The 21,720-nt window shown below is 45.8% G+C and overlaps 1 protein-coding gene across 14 annotated transcripts in view; it reads right to left on the bottom strand.

The window, feature by feature from the left end:
* LOC138744328 (slit homolog 1 protein-like) overlaps positions 1-21,720 on the bottom strand; it is a 245,922-nt gene that overhangs the window by 131,345 nt on the left and 92,857 nt on the right. For all 14 annotated transcript variants that reach the window (XM_069900273.1, XM_069900284.1, XM_069900285.1 and 11 more), the window contains 3 exons: positions 19,434-19,597; positions 18,478-18,625; positions 1,689-1,760 (listed from right to left, as the gene is read on the bottom strand). In XM_069900273.1, coding sequence (XP_069756374.1) covers positions 1,689-1,760; positions 18,478-18,625; positions 19,434-19,597 — 384 coding nt within the window. The remainder of the gene's footprint in view (positions 1-1,688; positions 1,761-18,477; positions 18,626-19,433; positions 19,598-21,720) is intronic.

The raw sequence follows: 21,720 nt of genomic DNA, 5'->3' as shown, positions 1-21,720 counted from the left end.
TGGCAACTGAACCTAGTGGGAAATTTGGAATGTAGGCACCTCTTCTGGATGGGGGGGGGGGGGGGGGGGGGCACAATTTCAGAGCTTGCCATAGGCACGATGTTCCCTAGATATGTCACTGGTAATCACTGAATATACAGTGATCTGAGAAAGCTGGCATCATTTTGTTGAGAATAATTAAGACTATTTCAACTTACCAAAGCGGACATGCAGGGTCAGTGTCTAAACTCTCTGGGGGTGGGGGGGGGGGAGGGGGAGGGCGCCACAGTCACCCTTCCACTTCACCATGCATGTGCCAGCCGGCACAGTTTAAGGCCCCGCAATACCTTAATCCGGCACAGCTCCACTGTGGAAATGTTCTTCACCACCCACAATGCAACTGAGTCCTGGACTAAGGAAACTGGACATCGAACAATCTAGTGAGTTGTGTGGGAGGAAGACTGGATAGACCAGGGTTGTACACATTACAATTTATCAGAATGAGGAGGGATCTCATGGAGACGTATAACATACTGACAGGTTCTCAATTTTTTTTCTCCCACTTACATACCACCTTAAATAATCCCTTACTAACCACAGAGCACCTGTGGCATAGGATGACATAGGTGCTCTGTGGTTAGTAAGGGATTACTTAAGGTAGAATGTGAGTGGGAAAAGAAAGGTTGAGAACTACAGGGCTAGATGCAGGAAGAATGTTTCTGATGTTGGGAAGTCCAGAACAAGGGGTCACAGTCTAAGGAGAAAGGGGAAGCCATTGAGGGCTGAGATGAGGAGAAATATTCACTCAGAGAGTTGTGAACTTGTGGAACTCCCTGCCTCAGAGAGTAGCTGCACCCGGTTTAAGAGGTATATTCAGAAGGTGTTGGATGTGGTTCTTGTGGCTAAAGAGAACAAGGGGTGTGGAGAGAGAGAAGGAATAGGAGACTGAGGTCACATGATCAGCCATTATCGCATTGAATGATGGTGCAAGCTCAAAAGGATAAATGGCCTTCTCCTGCTCCCAATTTCTATGAACGGTTTGAAAATGGAGCAGGAGCCAGCCTGGGTTTCTGAACCAATGAGAAATGTGGGTGGAATTGATGGGGGGAGGAATCTTATATCTTTTAATCAAGTCACCCCCTCACCCTTTTAAACTCCAGTGGATACAAACCTAGCCTGTCCAACCTTCCCTCCGAAGAAAAGCCACCTATCTTCTGACAGAACCCAATAAGGAGACCAGTGCTATGGACCGTACTCTGCATGTGATCTCACCAATGCCCTATGCCCACTTCAGCCACATGAGAATATCTTTTTTGATCCTGTAGGAATGTCCAAGAGGATGAAGGAGAGAACCAAAGCTTAACATTCCCACTATGCCACAAGCAATAACACTGCATGAATGTAAACCCATAAGACGTACATAGGAGCAGAAATAGGCTATTCAGCCCATCAAGTCTGCCCCACCATTCTATCATGAGCTGATCCATTTTCCCATTCAGCCCCACTGCCCGGTCTTCTTCCCATAACCTTCTGATGCCCTGGCTAATCAAGAACCTATCAATCTCTGCCTTAAATACACCCAATGACCTGGGTTCCATATGAGAGTTTATTGCCATATACATGTCGAGATGCACCAAACTTGTGTGCCACAATGGGACATAGGATATACCAACTAGAATAGCACCCATTAAATTGGCATGTTTACTTACATCCGCCGCAACTTCTTGTACGAGGTGAATGTTCCTGGTGGAACGGATTTGATTCCATTCTGCTCCAGTCGTCTGGAAGGGAAATAAAATGCAACAGTGAGGATAATGGCAAACAAGGGACCACAAACTACAGACTGAGTTGTTATCACGCAGAGACCAAGGGAATACTGAAATATTAAAGCAGCCCTTGAAGTCATGGATTCATAGCTTAAGGAAACATGCCCATCAGCCCAGCTCATTCATGGCAAGTAAAGCGTCTACCTGAGCTAGTCCCATTTGCCTGATTTCGACCTATATTCCTCTAAACAGTTCCTGTCCACAAACCTGTCTAATTGTTCTTTAAATACTATAATTTCCCCTATCTCTGCCACTTTCTTTGGAAGCTAGTCCCATATACACACCACACCACTGTGTGGAAAAACCTGCCCCTCAGATTCCTTTCAAATTTTCCTCTCACACTTTAAATCTGTGCCCTCTAATTTTGCACTCCCCTGCTATGGGTAAATGAGTGAATATCTACGACCCTCATAATGTTTATATATCTCCATAAGGTCACCCCCTCAGCCTCCGCTCAAAAGGAACCCAGTCACAGCCTATCTAGTCTCTCCTTATAACTCAGACTTGGCAACATACCTAGGAATCTTTCTGCACCCTCTTTAGCTTAATCACATCCTTCCTGTGGTGTGGTAACTGGAGCGACCGTGCCTTAAAATGCCCCCATTATAGCTGCAGATGTGAATTTTCAAAGAACTCTGTTTCAAGTTTGTGCATTATATTTTTTTACATTTACTTCTTCGCAATTGACTCAAAATATTTTCCACAGGTTCTGCAGGATTAAAGGGAGCTATTGTCCTGGTACTCTGAGTGGGTCAGTAAATTTGTGGATGACACAAAGGTTGTAAGTATTGAGAATAGTTTAGAAGGTTGTCATGGGTTACAAAGGGATATGGACAGAATGCAGAAGTGGGTGGGGTACTTCACAGTGCGGAGGAATAGAGGGATTTTGAGGTCCAAGTCCATTGATCCCTCAAGGTTTCCACTCAAGTTGATAGGGTGGTTAAGAAGATGTGTGGTTCGCTGGCCTGCATTAGTAAGAGGATTGAATTCAAGAGCCGTAAGGTAATGTTGCAGTTCTATAAAACTCTGATCAGACCACACTTGGAGTATTATGTTCAGTTCTTGTTGTCTCATTATCAGAAGGGTGTGAAAGTTTTACAGGGGTGCAGAGGAGATTTATCAGGATTGGAGAACATGTCTTATGAGGAAAGGTTAACTGAGCTAGGGATTTTCCTCTTTGGAGTTACAGAAGGTGAAAGGCAAATTAAGAGAGATGACAAAGATTATGAGGGCCATTAATCAAGTGGGCAGTCAGCACCTTTGTGACAGGATGGCAATGGCCAATACCACAGGGTATCTGTTTAAAATGAATGGAGGAAAGTTTAAAGGAGTCTAACTCACTTTGCCCCTGCCTTGGGAGTGTGTGATAGGACAGTGTAGAGGGAGCTTTACTCTGTATCTAACCCGTGCTGTCCCTGCCTTAAGGGTGTGTGATGAGACGGTGAGGAGAGAGCTTCACTCTGTATCTAATGCATGCTGTCCCTGCACTAGGGGTGTGCGATGGGACAGTGTAGAGGGAGCTTCACTATATCTAACCCATGCTGTCCCTGCCCTGGGAGTGTGTGATGGGACAGTGTAGAGCGAGCTTCACTCTGTATCTAACCCGTGCTGTCCCTGCCTTAGGGGTGTGTGATGGGACAGTATAGAGGGAGCTTCACTGGGGGGGTGTGCAATGGGACAGTGTACAGGGAGCTTCATTCTGTATCTAACCCGTACTGTCCCTGCCTGGGGGTGGTGTGTGATGGGACAGTGTAGAGGGAGCTTCACTCTGTATCTAACCCGTGCTCCCTGCCCTGGGAGTGTGCGATGGGGAAGTGTAGACGGAGCTTCATTCTGTATCTAACCCAATGTTTTTTGCCAGAACTCTGGAGAGGAGGCTTTATTTCACAGCTAATCCGTGCTGGTGCTCTGATATCCACATAAATTCCACCAAGAATAAGAAAGGGATGTGTAAGAGGATTACATAGAAATCTGCTAAATTCCAGGGTTTAAATATGAAGTGCTTTTCCCAGAAGTAATCATTAACTTTTAAACACATAATCCTATTTCATGGACAAAACTTTCCCTTAATTGGCCTATTGTTGGGCCCACTGCTTTGTATCCTTTGAGACGAGCATTCGACATCATTTGATGCAGCAGTGTGAATTCTGTGGTCTTGTTATTCGTTTATTTCTTCCTTATTTCTCTTTCTATGCCTTCTCAACTTGTAAGGTTAGAGATTCACAGTGTGGAAACAGGCCCTTCAGCCCAACCTGCTGATGTTGTCCAAAATGTCTCACCCACACAAGAGTACCTGTCTGCATTTGGCCCATATCCCTCTGAACCCATCCAAGTGTACCAATGGATCAGTCCAAATGTTTCTTAAACCTTGCAATAGTACCTGCCTCAACCACCTCCTCCAGCAGCCCTTTCCTTACATTGACCACCCTCTGGATAAAAAAAATCACTCCTCAAATCCCTGTTAATTTTTTCCCTGTTCATCTTAAGCTTAAATCTTCTGGTTACTATGCCCCTGCTCTGGGCAAAATGCTCTCTGCGTTCATCTGATCTATTCACCTCATAATTTTGTACACCTCAATGTGATCACCTCTCATTCTACTGTGCTCCAAGAAATAAAGCCCCAGCCCCTATAGCTCAGGTCCATGAGTCCTGGCAACATCCTTGTAAACCTTCTCTGTTCTCTCTCCATCTTGACAACATCTTTCCTGTAGCACGGTGACCAAAACTGAATACAATCTTCCATAATGTCTTATGCAACTGCATTGATCTTCCAAAGTCTATTCTCAATACTCTGACTGATGAAGCCAATGAGCTGAAGGGACTCTATACCTGTACTCCTTGATGCCCTGCTTTATAATACTCCGCTGATCCCTACCATTCACTATGAAGTCATTTCCATGTTGGACTTCCCAAATGCAGCAAGTGGCTGGTATTGTAAATAGTTTCTCTGTGACAATAATATAACACTTGGTTTAACAGAGCATAGAACATTACAGCTCAGTACAGGCCCTTCAGCCCATGATGTTGTGCCAACCTTTATAAAACTTACTCCTCAACAATCTAATCCTTCCCAACCTCACACCCATAACCCTATTTTTGTTATAATGTGTCTCTCTAAGAGTCTTTTGAATCCCCCTATTGTACCAGCCTCCACCATATCCCTGGCAATGCGTTGCAGGCACCCACTGCTCTCTGAGTAATAAACTTACCTCTAACACTAACCACCCCCCCAACATAAACATTCCTCCACTCACTTTAAACCGATGCCCTCTGGTATTTGATATCGTCACCCAAGGAAAAAGGCCTCATAATCTTATATACCTCTATTGTCACCTCTGATACCTTGTTGATCCAAAGAGAAAAGCCAACCTTGCTCAATAAGATGATCTCCAATCCAGGCCACATCCTGGTAAATCTCCTCTGCACCCTTTCAAAAGGATCTGCATCTTTCCTATAATGAAGTGAACAAAACTGAACACAATACTGTAACTGTGATCTAACCAGAGTTTTATGGATGGGCAACATTACCTCATGACCCTTGAACTCAATCCCCAGAGTAATGGAGGCCAGTGCACCATATGCCTTCTTAACCCCTCTATCAACTTGTGCAACAACCTCTGTGGACTTGGACCCCAAGGTCCTTCTGTTCTCCCACCCCGTTAAGAATCCTACTCTTCATCACGAACTCCGCCTTCAAATTTGACCCTTCAAAATGCATCACTTCACATTTATCCAGGTTGAACTTCATCTGCCACTTCTCTGCTCACCTCTGAATCCTGTCTATATCCTGTTGTAATCTATGACAACCTTCTATACTATTTTCAAGACTTCCAAACTTGGTGTCATCTGACAACCTACTGACCCATTCCTCCACATCTTTGTCCAAGTCATTTATAAATATCCCAAAGAGCAGGGGGTCCCAGAATAGACCTTTGCAAAATGTCATTAGTCACTGACCTAGCAGAATACGTTCCATCTATTACCACTCTCTGGCTTCTGCAGGCAAGCCAACTCTGAATCCAAGTTTAAGTTAGTGGATCTATACCAAATATACCCCAGAACTTCTGGTAGTGAGAGCTGACCAGGACCTCATAGTAATTATCAGAAGACAAATTTTCAATCAATGCTTTGGAGTGCAACATTAGGTCACGTGAGTTGGATGCTTCTGAACCTGAGGTTGGCGAATGGTAGGCAGAACTCTGAAATGTCCTCAGTGATCTTCATTGAGGACCATTACCATCCAGCCCACAGTATCTTTGAGACTCCAAGGAAGAGCAATATGAGCATAAAAATATGGTCTGCCAGGCTGGGAAATGTCTTCTTCACGTAGGTAGTGAGACTGTTGAACAATTAGTGTTAGTACAACACTGTTACAGCGACAGCGATAGGGACCAGGGATCGAATTCTGCTCTGTCTGTACGGAGTTAGTACGTTCTCCGCCTGTCCGCGTGGGTTTTCCTCGGGGGCTGTGGTTTCCTCCCACTGTTTGAAACGTACCAGGGGTTGTAGGTTGATTGGGTGTAATCAGATGGCACAGTCTTGTGGGCTGAAATGGACCATTATCATGATGTATGTCTAAATTTTATTTTTAATCCTAGAATCCCACAAATTATTTATATAGCTATTTATTTTGGATCACCATGTATACATGTCATTTGTGTGTCAGATGTACTGAGATATGCTGTCTATGTACATGAAGAACTACAGGCGGTGGGCTGTTGATATCTTGAGGCAAGGAACCTATGCAGACTGTTGTCTGCTGGCAACTGCAGTCAAGGAATTCGTACTCCACTGCAGAAGGCTGGAGACTGGTTCGAACCTGGATGAAGAAGTACCAGGTATTTGAACCGGGAGGGTGAGGATGAAGGCCCTGAGAGCTTTCCGTTCATGTCGGAGGTTTTGATCTGGGTTGCCAACAATTTGGAACAAAGACAGTGTAGCTGCAGGAGGGCTGGAGGGTCTCTCTTTTACAGGAGGGCTGGAAGGTCTCTCTTTTTCAGGAGGGCTGGAGGGTCTCTCTTTTGCAGGAGGGCTGGAAGGTCTCTCTTTTGCAGGAGGGCTGGAAGGTCTCTCTTTTGCAGGAGGGCTGGAGGGTCTCTCTTTTGCAGGAGGGCTGGAGGGTCTCTCTTTTGCAGGAGGGCTGGAGGGTCTCTCTTTTGCAGGAGGGCTGGAGGGTCTCTCTTTTGCAGGAGGGCTGGAGGGTCTCTCTTTTGCAGGAGGGCTGGAGGGTCTCTCTTTTGCAGGAGGGCTGGAGGGTCTCTCTTTTGCAGGAGGGCTGGAGGGTCTCTCTTTTGCAGGAGGGCTGGAGGGTCTCTCTTTTGCAGGAGGGCTGGAGGGTCTTTCTTTTGCAGGAGGGCTGGAGGGTCTCTCTTTTGCAGGAGGGCTGGAGGGTCTCTCTTTTGCTTCTCTTTCTCTGACTGTTGTGGGCACCAGGCAATTTCTGCAGATGGCAAATCTTTGACTGCCTTACGGTAGATTTAAGGAAATTTTGTTTATTGCATTTTCTGTTTTATTCCATGACAATAAAAGAATCTTGATCTTGATACAAACAGATGGCAATAAACTTGAACATGAAGAATATCAGTCATCCTGCGTGAGGAGGTTACCTACAGGGTAAGGTTTCAGTAGTATGGTACAGGTTGCTGATGTTGATCTGTGTGATCATATGGACGTGCGTAACCCACAACATGGACACACTGGTGGGCAATTTAATGAGAAGAAAGCAGGTGATTTCCGATCTGTTGCTTCCTGCCTAGGCTGCTTGGTGCATCGCGGGAAGAACCGGGGGGGTGGGGGGGTGGGGGGGGGAAAACGCCAGTCATGACTTCATTGCACTTTCCTCAATTATATCCAACCACAAGGGATTGGAAACATGTGTGAGCCCATGGGTTCGATCAAGGAAAGGAAGCCCAGACTCTCACCATCGATGAGAAGCAGATGCACTGGAAATGGTCTCTGGTGGAAGAGGGCTGCGATCGGTGACGGTAATCACTGCACTGAGATTGTCAGTAGAAACCACAGTGACCAATTAAAACCAGCCTCAACTCGCGGATGTGAGGGGAGACATACGTACAGGCCACCTGCTTACAATAACTGGCAGACTAAACAGTATCATAATGATTCAGAGCTGGTCTCACGCAGAGGCCACCTGCACTGTGTCCATTGAGCATCAGACCTGACCCCTGCGCTAATGACTTCAATCCTCCCCCCCATTGACCCCAGATGGTGCATCTCCATAACAACAGAGAAACAGTCACCACAACTGTTGGACCCCCAGCACGCTGGTTTAATTTGGGTGTAGGCTGTGGAGTCCGAAGGTTGCGAGGTTCAAACCTTGAGACTGGAGCACCATTTCTGAATTCTCAATGGCCTCCATTTCTCAATTTCACCATTGAGAAATGCAGGCCAACATGCTTCACAGTGGGAAGTGCTACCTGCTGCACAGGACACAATAACCCTGGTGTGCGGATGCAAAGGGAGGTGCCCAGGCCAAAGAAAATACCTGTCACCAATGAACAGCTCAATAGCATTTCTGGGATTCGCTGTGCACAGCATGGATGCCACCCTTGTGCACCCACCTCCTCTCTCACCACCATTCGGGGCCCCAAACAGTCTTTCAAAGTGAAGCAACTCTTCACTTATGTATCCATGGGAGTGATCTACTGCATCTGGTGCTCCATTTGCGGCCTTTTCTACATTGGAGAGACTGGACGCAGACTGGGAGATCACTTTGCTGTCTGTATCAGTGATAGGAATCTCCCAGTAGCCAACCATTTCAATTCTGCACCCCACTCCCATACTTACAGGTCTGTCCATGGCCTAACATACTACCCCAACAAACCACCCGTAAATTGAAGAAACAACACTTGATTTTTCATCTAGACACTTTCCCCACATCAACTTCTCTGGTTTCTACTAACCTACTCCTCGTTCTCCCTCCCATCTCTTTCCCTTTGTCTTCTTTCTCTTAGCTCTCCACCCCCTTCCCTGTCCATTCACAGAGCCATCCCTCCTTCACCTATTATCTCCTGCCTGTGGTGGGACCATCTTCCTCCCCCGTTCCTCCCCCCACCATTTTGTTCGGGTGCCTGCCTGCATTTTGCTCATACCTTGATGAAGGCCTCAAGGCTGAAACATTGGTTCTGTATCTCTATCTTTGCTATATAAAGTGCACTGTTTGACCAACTGAGTTTCTCCAGCATTGTGTTTTTACTTTTGCCTTATGTTTTATAAGTTTGAGAAAAGACATGGTAAGCAAGAAAATCTGGGGATGCTGGGTCTAGTGCAGACACACCTGACCAAGGGCTCAGGCCCGAAATATTGGTTTCCCTTCACTTCCTATGGATGTTGCATGACCTGCTGAGTTTCTCCAGCACCTTTGTGTGCTGCACGGGGAAAAAAACCTTGCTTTTGAAAATAAAAAAACCATTGGACATTTGTTTAAGTTAAGTACAGGGGAGATGTCAGAGGTAAGGTTTTTACACAGAGAGGGATAGGTGCCTGGAATCCATTGCCGGGGGTAGTGGTGGAGGCTGGTACAGCTGGGACATTTAAAAGTCTCTTAGATAACCACATGGACGTAAGAGGGTTATGTGTGTGAGGTAGGGAAAATTTAAATAGTTGTGGAGTAGGTTTACATAGGTCGGCACAACATCATGGGCTGAAGGGCCTGTACTGTACTGTGCTGTAATGTCCGATGTTCTGTGGTTTGGTTTTAAAATACTTTAAGATTTCCTGGGAGTAAAATTCACGGCTTTCTCCTTTTCCCTGTTTGCACTGAAATCCAAGGGTGGAATTTTCCCCCGCTGGATGATGTGGGGAGCACTAGGATCCCTGGAACCACACTGCACCTCAGGTTCAAGCACACCAAAGACATGGATTGAATGAAATCTCCCCAGGGAGGTGGAAGGGGAGGTCTCCCCAGGGGAAGAGAGAGGTGGAAGGGGAAGTCTCCCTAAGGGCAGAGAGAGAGAGAGGTGGAAGGGAAGAGGATTCTCCAGGGGCAGAGAGAGGTGGGAAGAGAAGTCTCCCCAAGGGCAGAGAGAGCAGGCAGTGACAAATGACAAACTTGAAACTTTATGCTTTTACAAAGCAATGAAAACATTTGGGATTTGTTTGACTTGCATTTCTGAGGCAACCTTTCACATCTCATTGAAATGTTGTAAGCAAGGAAACAAGGCAGCTGATTTGTGCATGGAGAGTTAAATAATATAACTGAGGATTTCAGATAGTCAGGGTTGTAATGTATTAGTTTTTTTTAATTCAAAGCAATGAACTTAATTTGAAATGCAGAACAGAATATTCTGTAATGACTGATAATCTGTAAGGGAGGCATGATTATTGACGTCATTGAACCAAGCTTTGAATTCCAGGGCATCCAGTCATGGTGGGACAGCAATCCTCCTTCTGATGCATATGAAGGGGTGAGGGGATTGAGAGAAGGGGAGACACGAGGAGGCAGCATGTCGGAGGGAGTGCTGATGAGCAAGGTCTGGCAAATGCATGCATGTCAAGAGTTGCAGTGGATGGCAAGGTGGATTTGGAATGTTGTAGGTGGGATTTAGGGACAAGGGAGAAAATGGGTAGATGGGTTCAGGGATCAAGATGAGACTGGGGGACTAGGAGAAAAAGCAGCAGGTGGGTTCAGGGATAGGAGGAGGAGGAAAGCAGAAGGCAATGCCCCTGAAATGGATAGGAGGTTGTTGAACCTGTTCACTTCTGCTGAAATCTGACTCCTTCTCAGGCTCAACTTTACCTGAACAGACCAGTGTCAATGAATGCACTGGGTCCAGCAGAAGACTTTTCATTGACAATCATTCAAAGGAAAAGATTTCCCATATTTCTTGCAGGTTCAGCCTCCCGCCTGAAGGCTCTTTTCGAAAAATGTCTCTCCTCAGTGACTCTGGAATTTTGTAACCCGACAGGACAGGGTATAGTCTTGATAAAGAATCCCGTCCTGAAACATTGACTGACCACTTCTACCCATGTGACCTGTTTAGACCATCCAGCTTGTGGGACAGAAACTGCTCCACCCAAGCCTGCAAAAAACTGCAGAAGGTTGTGACTGCAGCCCTGGCCTAACAAACACCTCCCTCCCTTCCAGCGACTCATCAATAACTCCTGCTAACTTGGAAAAGCAGCCAACATATTAAAAGACTTATCCCACCCCGGCCACACTCTCTTCACCACCCACCCCCCCCCCACCCCAGCAGCAGGAAGAATCATGAGTGTGCAATCACACACCAGATTCAAAGACTGTTTCTTTCCTGCTGCTATGAGAGTCCTAAATGAACCCAAAATAATAAAATGATACTGCCTTTGCTCTGTACCAACTGATCTCTATCTGTACCTCCGCATTTCTGTACTGTGCGTTACTTGTTGTATATGTCTAAATGGTCTACTCACAAAACAACCTCTATCACTACATCTTGACAATAAACATAATTGCAAAAGATTCCAATATCTGCAGTTTTATGTTTCTCAGAGTACATTCAAAACATGGATTGGTAGATTTTAAGGGAATGTGAGGGACACAAGGTTAGTGAAGGAACGTGGAGATGATGTAAAAGATTAACTTTGATCTTATTGAAAGATCGAGTGACTTTTGCTTCAATTTCTTATGCTCTTTATTTTTTATGTTAATTGATCTCTGTCTCTTTCACACATACCTACAAACTCTCCTACCTCCATCCCTCTACCCCAAATCATTGAGAATAATTTTTCTTCGGAACTTCCCTTCTTTTCCTGATTTCAGAATACTTTGCCTCAAATTTATTCCCTGGTCCTTAAGACACAGGAGGCCATTCAACCCATTGGTCCATGCTGACACCTGCAGAGCAATCCCACTCACCCCTCCTTATTTCCCCGTACCTCTTCCACTTACTCTCACTCACTCATATCCGTCGACATCTTCCTACCTCCATCCCCTCTTGCCGACCATTGACGCTACAGCAGCCAATTAATCTGTCAGCGTTTCTTTGAGATGTGGGGAGGGGAAAGAGGAGCACTTAAGGGACCCCAACAAGGTGATAGGCAGAATGTTTTATCTTGCTTCTGTGATGTGCAAATCTTTCCTTTATTCTTTGCACTTTTCGTATTTCCAACACCAGTTGCTCCAACCCTTTTCAAGAGTATCCCCAAAAAGAGGAAAGCTACGTTACCAAATCTAACTCATCCCCAGGTATCTGTTATGTTGTTTCTCTCTTTGGCTTGACTTCGCGGATGAAGATTTATGGAGGGGGTAAATATGTCCACGTCAGCTGCAGGCTTGTTTGTGGCTGACAAGTCCGATGCGGGACAGGCAGACACGGTTGCAGCGGTTGCAAGGGAAAATTGGTTGGTTGGGGTTGGGTGTTGGGTTTTTCCTCCTTTGCCTTTTGTCAGTGAGGTGGGCTCTGCGGTCTTCTTCAAAGGAGGTTGCTGCCCGCCGAACTGTGAGGCGCAAAGATGCACGGTTTGAGGTGATATCAGCCCACTGGCGGTGGTCAACGTGGCAGGCACCAAGAGATTTCTTTAGGCAGTCCTTGTACCTCTTCTTTGGTGCACCTCTGACTCGGTGGCCAGTGGAGAGCTCGCCATAGAACACAATCTTGGGAAGGCGATGGTCCTCCATTCTGGAGACGTGACCTACCCAGCTCAGTTGGATCTTCAGCAGCATGGATTCGATGCTTTCGGCCTCTGCCATCTCAAGTACTTCGATGTTGGTGATAAAGTCGCTCCAATGAATGTTGAGGATGGAGCGGAGACAACGCTGGTGGAAGCGTTCTAGGAGCTGTAGGTGATGCCGGTAGAGGACCCATGATTCGGAGCTGAACAGGAGTGTGGGTATGACAACGGCTCTGTATATGCTAATCTTTGTGAGGTTTTTCAGTTGGTTGTTTTTCCAGACTCTTTTGTGTAGTCTTCCAAAGGCGCTATTTGCCTTGGCGAGTCTGTTGTCTATCTCGTTGTTGATCCTTGCATCCGATGAAATGGTTTAATAACCACCCAAACCTCTTGACATCATTCCAGCCTGTAGCTCACTCCAGACGATGTGTTTATAAACCTATGGACCCCACAGTTTCTACTGTAACTCTCTCCCAGTATGTGTTATTCTATGTCTATCTTTATCAACCCCCTCTGATAGATTTCAGCTTGTAATTCACAAATGGATAAATATGTTCTGTGTAAAACTCCAAACGACTTAGATTCAAGCTTGTAGCTCACTCCTGGTGTGCGTTTTATTCTGTACATAATCACACCCCAAACTTCTCTGTGTGAAAATCTGGGCACCCCATTATAGGAAGGATGTGGAGGCTTTGGAAAGGATCCAGAAGAAATCGACCGGGATGCTGACTGTTTGAGGAGGTACGAGTTAGGGGGAAAAGTTGAAGAATCTAGGGTAGTTTTCTCTGGAGTGCATGAGGCTGAAGGGGGACCTGATAGAGGTGCATAACATTGGGAGAGGCATTGATAGAGAGGACAGTCGGAATCTCTTCCCCAGGATAAAAACATCATATACTGGAGGAGACGCATTTAAGGTGAGGAGGAAAAAGTTCAAGGGAGATATGTGGGGTAAATATTTTATAAAGAGAGTGGTGGGTGCCTGGGATGGGCTGATACAAAAGTAAGATTTATGAGACCCGTGAATATAATGGAGGAATATCTACCACATGCAAGCTGCAGATTTTTAATTTCAGTGAAAACACAATGGTGGAGAAACTCTAAGTACTTTATATAGCAAAGATATATAAAAAACAGATGTATCTAAAGATACATAACCAATGTTTTGGGCTTGAACCTTTCATCATCTAAACCTAGGCAGGCACCTGAACAAAATGGTGAGGGGTAAGGGAAGAGGGAGGAACACAGACCCATGGGCAATAAGGTGGTGAATAAGGGATGGAGGGCCCACCAGCAAATGGGAGAGGGGGAATAGCTCTGTAAATAGAGAGGGAAGATGGAGAGCTGGTAGACAGGAGAAAGAGAGATGGGGAAGAGAGGGAGAATGGGGGGGGGTGGGTTAGCAGAAACCGGAGAAGTCAATGTTAATGCCATTCGGTTGGAGAGTGCCCAGACCGTAAAATAGGTGATGCTTCTCCATTTTATGGGTGGCCTCAGTTTGGTAGTGCACAAAGCCAAAGACAGGCATGTCGGCGCTGGAGTGGGGCACAGAATTGAAATGGTTGATTGGGCCATCAATTTCGGCACAGACACATGGGTTGAAGGGCCTGTCCCTGTGCTGTACTGTTTCATGTTCAATATTAATATTGCAGCTTGCAACTCCTGCAAAGCAGATATTCTATCTGTAAATCACAAATTAGATTCTGGCCGACAACTTAACCCCGGGATTTTCACTGAACCCCTGCATTAGATTCCAGCCTGGAACCCACTCCTGGGTAATCGTTGTTCTGCACACTACTTTTCCGATGATTAATGCAGCCAGAACAATTCATGTCTCCAACATTTGTGGCTCATTACAGTCTTATATAAACAAACGACATAAAGGACCCAGAGTGCTAACAGGATCCATACGAGACCAGTTTTTATTGGATCCATATTTGTCCTCTTGCGTTTAATGAAAGAAAATTCTGGAAAGGAATCCATCAGGAATTTGCACATTTTAAATTGAAGTCTTTTTTGTGTGTTTGTTTTCTTGCCTCTGTCTGCCCAGGGGAAGTATCTTGCTGCAATTTGCAGTCCTGTCTAATGCAAAGCTCTCTACTGCTTTGGAAGGTGTAATGTCTTGTATGTCACCTTCATTTTGTAGGGTTAACTGCTCCCTTGGGGCTTGACTCCTGACAAGGGGTTCAGAAGTGCAACCCCACCTCAGGTTCCCACCCAACCCTCTCCGGCTCTCCCTACAAATGAACAGACTCCACTCACCATCACTCTCCCTGACCTCATTGACTGGAGGTGCACATCTATTCAGTAGATAACACATTCTTTGGCTTGGCTTCGCGGGCGAAGATTTATGGAGGGGGTAAATGTCCACGTCAGCTGCAGGTTTGATTGTGGCTGACAAGTCTGATGCGGGACAGGCAGACACAGTTGCAGGGGAAAATTGGTTGGTTGGGGTTGGGTGTTGGGTTTTTCCTCCACACACTTATTGTGTAGCACAGCCATTGTAGTGCACTCTTTGCTGTACAACATATGCAACTGTATCTCACTCCGCCACACCCATCACTCTCAATGTTGTTCCCCCACAGACACAATACCACACCCTTAACTTTAAGACCCACTTACTGTAGCATATCAGTGAATTGATTTCAATTTTCTTTTATTTCCTAGATTTAGGGAAGGTTCCATTGATGAGATAAATGTTACTCCTTTAGTTAAGAAGGATTTAAATAGGGCAGCACGGTTAGTGCAGTAGTCAGTACTATTAAAGAACCAGCGACCCAGATCGAATGTGCCACTGTCTGTAAGGAGTTTGTACGTTCTCCCCGTGACCTGCATGAGTTTTCCTGGGTGCTCTGGTTTCCTCCCGCCCTCCCAAATTGTATGGGATTGGTAGGTTAGTTGGCCGGTATGGGTTTCAATGGTTGGAATCGGATTCTACCATGATTTTTTTAAAAATTAATTTAAAAAGAGAAACAGAAAGCAGGAAACAACAGGCCAGTTCACAGTGAAAATGTCTTAAATACCTTGAGCTAAAGACATTGTGGTAGAGGGCTTAAAAATCTTTAAATGATTATAAATTAATTATCTAAGTAATTATGAAAACTAACGAAATGTGATTGGGATTGTATATAAGAGGATGCAGCTTATGCTTCATGTAACTCTTTCCCTTGTATATGTTTCATGCAGAGGTAGATAGATACATGATAAGCAAAGGGGATGAATGGTTAGCAGGATGCCAATGGTTTGGAAAGGAGTCTGTGCAGCTGCAGGAGTCCTGGAGGCAAATCCATGGACACTCCGTGACTCTGAAGCTTCTCTTTCTCCAATGTTAGGGGCGCCGGGTAATGCTCATGGTGATTCCTTGTTTGACATGGTAGATATAAATTAAAGTATATCATGTAGGCATTATTACATGACAATAAAAGGAACCTTGGACAGGCAGGAATATGGACCTGAGGTTATTCAGATCAGGTGTAATTTTATTCGATAGGGAGTAGGTTAAAGGGACTGAGTGACCTGCTTCTGCCCCCAGTTCCCAGTTTCTGTGGTCACATCCCCACTAAATCACACCTTCCACTTTACCACCTTCCTTACTGTACAATAAATAGACTGGGTTGTCCCTTTGATGCAGGAGCCAGCTCACAACTTTATCTCACTTCCCTCTCCACTGTAATTATGTGCGGACTACGCACGTGCGCGTGCATTCACGCACGCATGATTTGGCTGTTTTACAAGTCCTCACATTAACATTCACAGTATCCCCCTCAAATCCACAGCATCATTTCAGAAGCACATCTCACAGCAGTCGGCAGCACCACTCCTTATGGTCGCCTGATTAGCGAATGCTAAATACTTGTTCTATTAAGCCATGCCTTCCGTTGTACTTTGTCTTCAGTACTAAGTTTAAAGTGCAGAGCAGATACGAGGCTGGTAATTAACCTTGCCTCTTCTGAAGGAGAATCGGAATGGGGAAATGTGAGATGAAGCACAAAGGTGCATCACAGTTCTGTCATATAATAACAGGGCTGTAGATTCATTGTAGCAATCAATGAACCTCTAATTGTGGTGTGAGGCAAGATAAAGCTTTGTGAACCAGAGGTCTACAGACCTCTCTTCCTGCTGAACATGCTCCCTTTATCTTGAGGATAGGAGGAGTCTATTCAGCCTTTCTGCTCCGCCATGCAGTGTTATTGGAAAAGTCTGTGCTCTATATCCATCGATTTGAATGGAATTATACAGTAGGTGTTAAAACTGTACAGGGTGTTGGTGAGGCTGCACTTGGAGCATTGTGCACAATTCTGGTCACCCAGCTGTAGGAATGATATCATTAAGCAGGAAAGATTCCTGGGAATGTTGCTATGACTGGTTGGCTTGAAATATAAGGAGAGGCTGAGACTTTTCTCCCTGGAGAGTGAGAGGCTGAGGTGGACCTTGTAAGGCTTAAAAAAAAAAGCATGAAGAGCATAGATAAGGTAAATAGTCACAGTCTTTTTCCCAGGGATTGGGAAGCTAAAACAAGAGGGCAGAGAGGTGAGGGGAAAGATTTAAAAGGGGCCTGAGGGGCACCTTCTTCATGCAGAGGATGGTGGGTGTGTGGACTGAGCTGCCATTGAAAGTGGTAGAGTGTACTTTATTTTTGGGCTTGGAGCCCGAAACATTGGTTATGTATCTTTATCTTTGCTATATAAAGGACATTGAGTGTTTTCAGCATTGTGTTTTACTTCAATCACAATGTCTGCAGACCTTCGTGTTTTACTCAGGGACGTAAAAAATTTAGAGGAATATGGACTGAAAACAGGCTAATGGGACTAGCTTGGATGGACTTCCTGGTTAGCATAGATACATTGGGCTGAATGACCTGTTTCTATGCTGTAAAACTCTATGACCCTGTGAATTGTTTCTTGTCGCAAATGCTGAGATACAGTGAAAAACTTTTGTTTGCTACAATCCTGGAATCTTTGGGTTATAAGAACATAAGAAATCGGAGCAGGAGTTGGCCATCCGGCCCGTCGAACCTGCTCCACCTAATCATGGCTGATCTGATAAGAGGCCCATCTCCACCTGCCTGCCTTTTCACCATAATCCCTTAATTTTCCTCCTCTGTAAAAATCTATCCAACCTTGTCTTAAATGTATTCACTGAGGTTGGCACTGCTTCAACAGGCAGCGAATTCCATAGATTCACCACCCTCTGGGAAAAGCAGTTGCTCCTCACCTCCATCCTAAATCTACTACCCTGTCCCCTAGTTCTAATCTCCCCCACTAATGGGAACAACTTACTTACCTCTATTTTATCTAAGCCTTTCAAAATTTTATACATTTTTATAAGATCCCCTCTCATTCTTCTAAATTCTAGCAAGTACAATCCTGGACAATTCAATTTCTCTTCATACGCTAACCTCTTTATCTCAGGAATGAACCTGCTGAACCTCCTCTGGACTGCCTCCAAAGCCAGTATGGCACGGTTAGTGTAGCAATTAGAGCAAAGTTATTACTGCACCAGCTACCCAGGTTTGAATCCGCTGCTGTCTGTAAGGAGCTTGCACGTTCTCCCTGTGACTGTGTGGGTTTCCTGAGTGCTCTGGTTTCCAAAAACATACGGGGTTCGTAAGTTTATGGGTCACATGGGTGTATTTGGTCGACGCAGGGTTGTGGTCTTGAAGAAGCTGTTACCATGCTGTATTTCTAAATTATATTTAAAAAAAATAGCCTGGACTTTATTGTCTGATGTATCAGGCAAGATGAGCTAAATAGCCTACGACTATTTCTTCAGATCTGATTACAATTGGGTTGGTCCAGTAACCTGCATTTCTGCAGCCCTTCTTGCAACCCATTCAGAGATATTTGCACAGATCTGTCATTACAAAAGGTTGAGCAAGATGGGTCAAACACAGGTAAATGGCACTAACTTGGACAGCAGAGACAGGTTTGGGGCTAAGGGCCTGTTTCCAAGCTGCAGAACTATAACTCTTACCTCCGGGATATGCAATGGGCCCAGGACATGACTGCCATTCTGAGGCCCCCGGTGGAGGTGAACTGGAGACCACCGGACCCCACGTTTGGCTACTCACATTTCGGTGACGGTTTCTGGGAGGTTAGCCGGGATGGCAGTCAGGCCCTTCCCACGGCAGTCGACGATGCTGCTGGTGCAGGTACACATGGCAGGGCAGGATCCTGAGGCCAGGCCACACAACTGGGACCGCGGGCTGTCCGACTGACCTGCAGGCATAGTGAGGCAGGAGGGTTAATCATGCCAGTAGCTGCGCCATACCTGATACACCCCCAACACAACAATATCTGCATTGTTGTAGCCCCTTTACCATCGCTGGTTAACTTCAGAGGAGACCAAAGTAGACAATTTCCACATGATATTTGGGGGTGGGGAGGGGTGTAGGGATATTTAGCCCATCGAGTTGATACTAGGCCACAAAACAACCCAATTCCCACCAAATGTCCCAGCGACTAATAAACCCTCCAGGCCGCACAACTTTGGGCTGAGGGTGGAATCTGGAGCACTGGAGTGGGGAACCCATTGTGGGCACAGGGTCAATGTGCAAACTCCACACAGACAGCACTCCAATCTCTGGTGCTTTGATGGGTTGGCTTCACCAGCTGAGTCACTGACCCAGGTATGGTACTGGGCACAGACAGGAAAGGAACCCACCATAAACCTCCCTTCACATTGCAGCCCTCCCTATCCACACCTCTCCCCGCCCTTCTCCTCTTCATTCCACCTCACCCCTCCCTCCACACACAACTGACCCTCCCCACCTCTCCTTGCCACGACTCTCATACCATGATCCTTGCCCTCCCCACACCTTCCCCAACCCACCTCTGACCTCCACCCTCAAGACCCTCCCCACCCCACCCCCCACAGCCCACCTAACTCCTCACAACCATCCCTGCTCCAATTCTCCCCCTAGCCCCCAAGATTCCCCACCCTCAATACCCACCATGACTCTCGCCACACCCCCAATTCTCCCATGACACTCTCCATCTCAACTCTCGCCCCCAAGACCAGACTCACCTGAGCAGGTGAACTCGTGCTTCTGAACCTCCGCCACATTGAGTCCACGGAGGTGCGCAGGGGCGGAGCACTGAGTGAAGAGGCCAACCTGTGGCCTTTGACGCAGCCACTGGGAGAGCCAGGACAGGCGACAGTCACACAGCAGGCGGTTGGAGTGTAGGCGGCTGATGGGCAGGAAGAGAAAAACTGTTGGAGCTAGGGTGGGCTGACAGGCAGAATGACCATGAGGCACAGCAAGATCTCACCACACACACACACACACACACACCCCCCCACCCAAGAAACCATCAAAAGGGCCAGGTTAAAGCACCAAGCTTCATACTCTTCCTGCTCTGATAGATAGTGTGTGATGGGACAGCGTAGAGGGAGCTTCACTCTGTACCTAACCCATGATGTCCCTGCCCTGGGAGTGTGTGATGGGACAGTGTAGAGGGAGCTTCACTCTGTATCTAACCCGTGCTGTCCCTGCCCTGCGAGTGTGTGATGGGATAGTGTAGAAGGAGCTTTAGAACATAAAACATAGAACTTTACAGCACAGTACAGGTCCCTCAGCCTATGATATTGTGCCAACTATCTAAACGTACTTCACAACAAGTTAAACCTTCCCTACCTCCCACGCATAACTCTATATTTTGCTTGCATCCTTATGCTGATCTAAGAGTCTTTGAAATGTTCCTATGCAATCAGCCTCCAACAACACCTCTGGCAATGCATTCCAGACATCCGCCACTCCTTGAGTACAAGTTTTCTCTCTGACATCTTCCCCAAATTTTCCTCCACTCACCTCAAACAGATGCCCTCTGGTATTTTTTATTGTCGTCCCAGGAAAAATGTCCAGCCCGTCTACCTGATCTAAGTCCCTCCTGATTTTGTATACCTCTCTTAAGTCACCTCTCATCATTTGGCATTCAAAGAGAAAAGCCCTAACTCTGTCAAACTTGTTTCATGAGATGTGCACTCCAATCCAGGGAATATCTGGGAAAATCTCCTCTGCACTGTAATGAGGTGACCAGAATATTCGGAGTGTGGTCTAACCAGAGTTTTATAGAGCTGCAACATTACCTCTTATATTCAATCCCCGACTAATGAAGGCCAGTGTATGAAAGGCCTTCTTAACCATCTTATCAACCTGTGGCAAACTTGAGGGAACCATAGAACATCACAATGCAAAAACAGGCCCTTCAGCCATCATTTGAAATGATGACCCCCAAATCCTCCATTAAGAATCCTGCCATTAACCACAAACGTTATTGATATTCTGCATCTGAAGTTTTTTGCTTGTTAATCTGCCTACTTTGCCCAATATGTAACTTCAAAGCTTCCAATGTGGTTGATACTTTCACTACGTACCTCCTCAACACAGGGCCAATAAAGGATGGACAAATAAACTGATATTGCTTAAAGATGCCCAGTCCCCTAAATATATATCTATCTATGTACTTGTGAGAAGATGTTGGACAAGCAGAGTATAAGAGTGAGAGAGAGGAAGCGATGATAATGTTCATGCGTGTAATGTGTTATACATTGTACAAGTACAGTACTTACGCACAAAAAATTTTACTTGCTGCAGGTGAACAGACATGAAATAGGAAAATCTATAATAGTTTTTATTAAATGACATTAAAAAAGAAATAAATACAAAAGGGGAAAATTGATGATAGATATTCACAGTATAGTGCAAAGGGTAAAAAAGGAGCATTACAATAATGCTGACAGTCCTTCTATGGTGTCAGAGGAGTCCATACTTAGTGCAACAAGAGCCTGATGGCTATTGGAAAGTGCTGGTCTTCAAGTTTCTGTGTCTTCCACCCAAAGGTAACAGTGAGGAGAGGTTGTGAGCAGGGTGAAGTGTGTGTGTGAGAGAGAAAGAGAGCAAGGTACTGACAAGAGAGAGAGAATGAAGGAAGATAGATAGATAAATAGATTGAGAGTGGTTAAAGGGAGATAGAGTGTGTGCGTGCGCGTGTGTATGTGAGAGAGAGAGGCAGAGGGGGAGAGAGAAAGATAGAAAGAGGGGTTAAGGGAGAGACAGGAGGAGATGTGGGGGGGGAGAGGGAGAGAGAGAAATTATAGGTGTGTGTGGGTGTGCATTAAACACTTCATGATTCATGCCATTTTTTAGATCAAGACTCTTAGCCCAGGAGGAGAGGTGGGGGGGGGGGGGGTGGAGGGAAGAGCCATCCAATGCATCAACTCCGGAGAAAGAGTGAACTGAATTACGAGACAGGGAAATCAATATAATATGATGAGCTCAGCTTTCTAACCTACCATGAAGTCCCTCAGGCAT

This window comes from Narcine bancroftii, chromosome 10, assembly GCF_036971445.1.
Source record: "Narcine bancroftii isolate sNarBan1 chromosome 10, sNarBan1.hap1, whole genome shotgun sequence".
Lineage (NCBI taxonomy): Eukaryota > Metazoa > Chordata > Chondrichthyes > Torpediniformes > Narcinidae > Narcine > Narcine bancroftii.
This window is presented reverse-complemented; position numbering and strand designations above follow the sequence as displayed.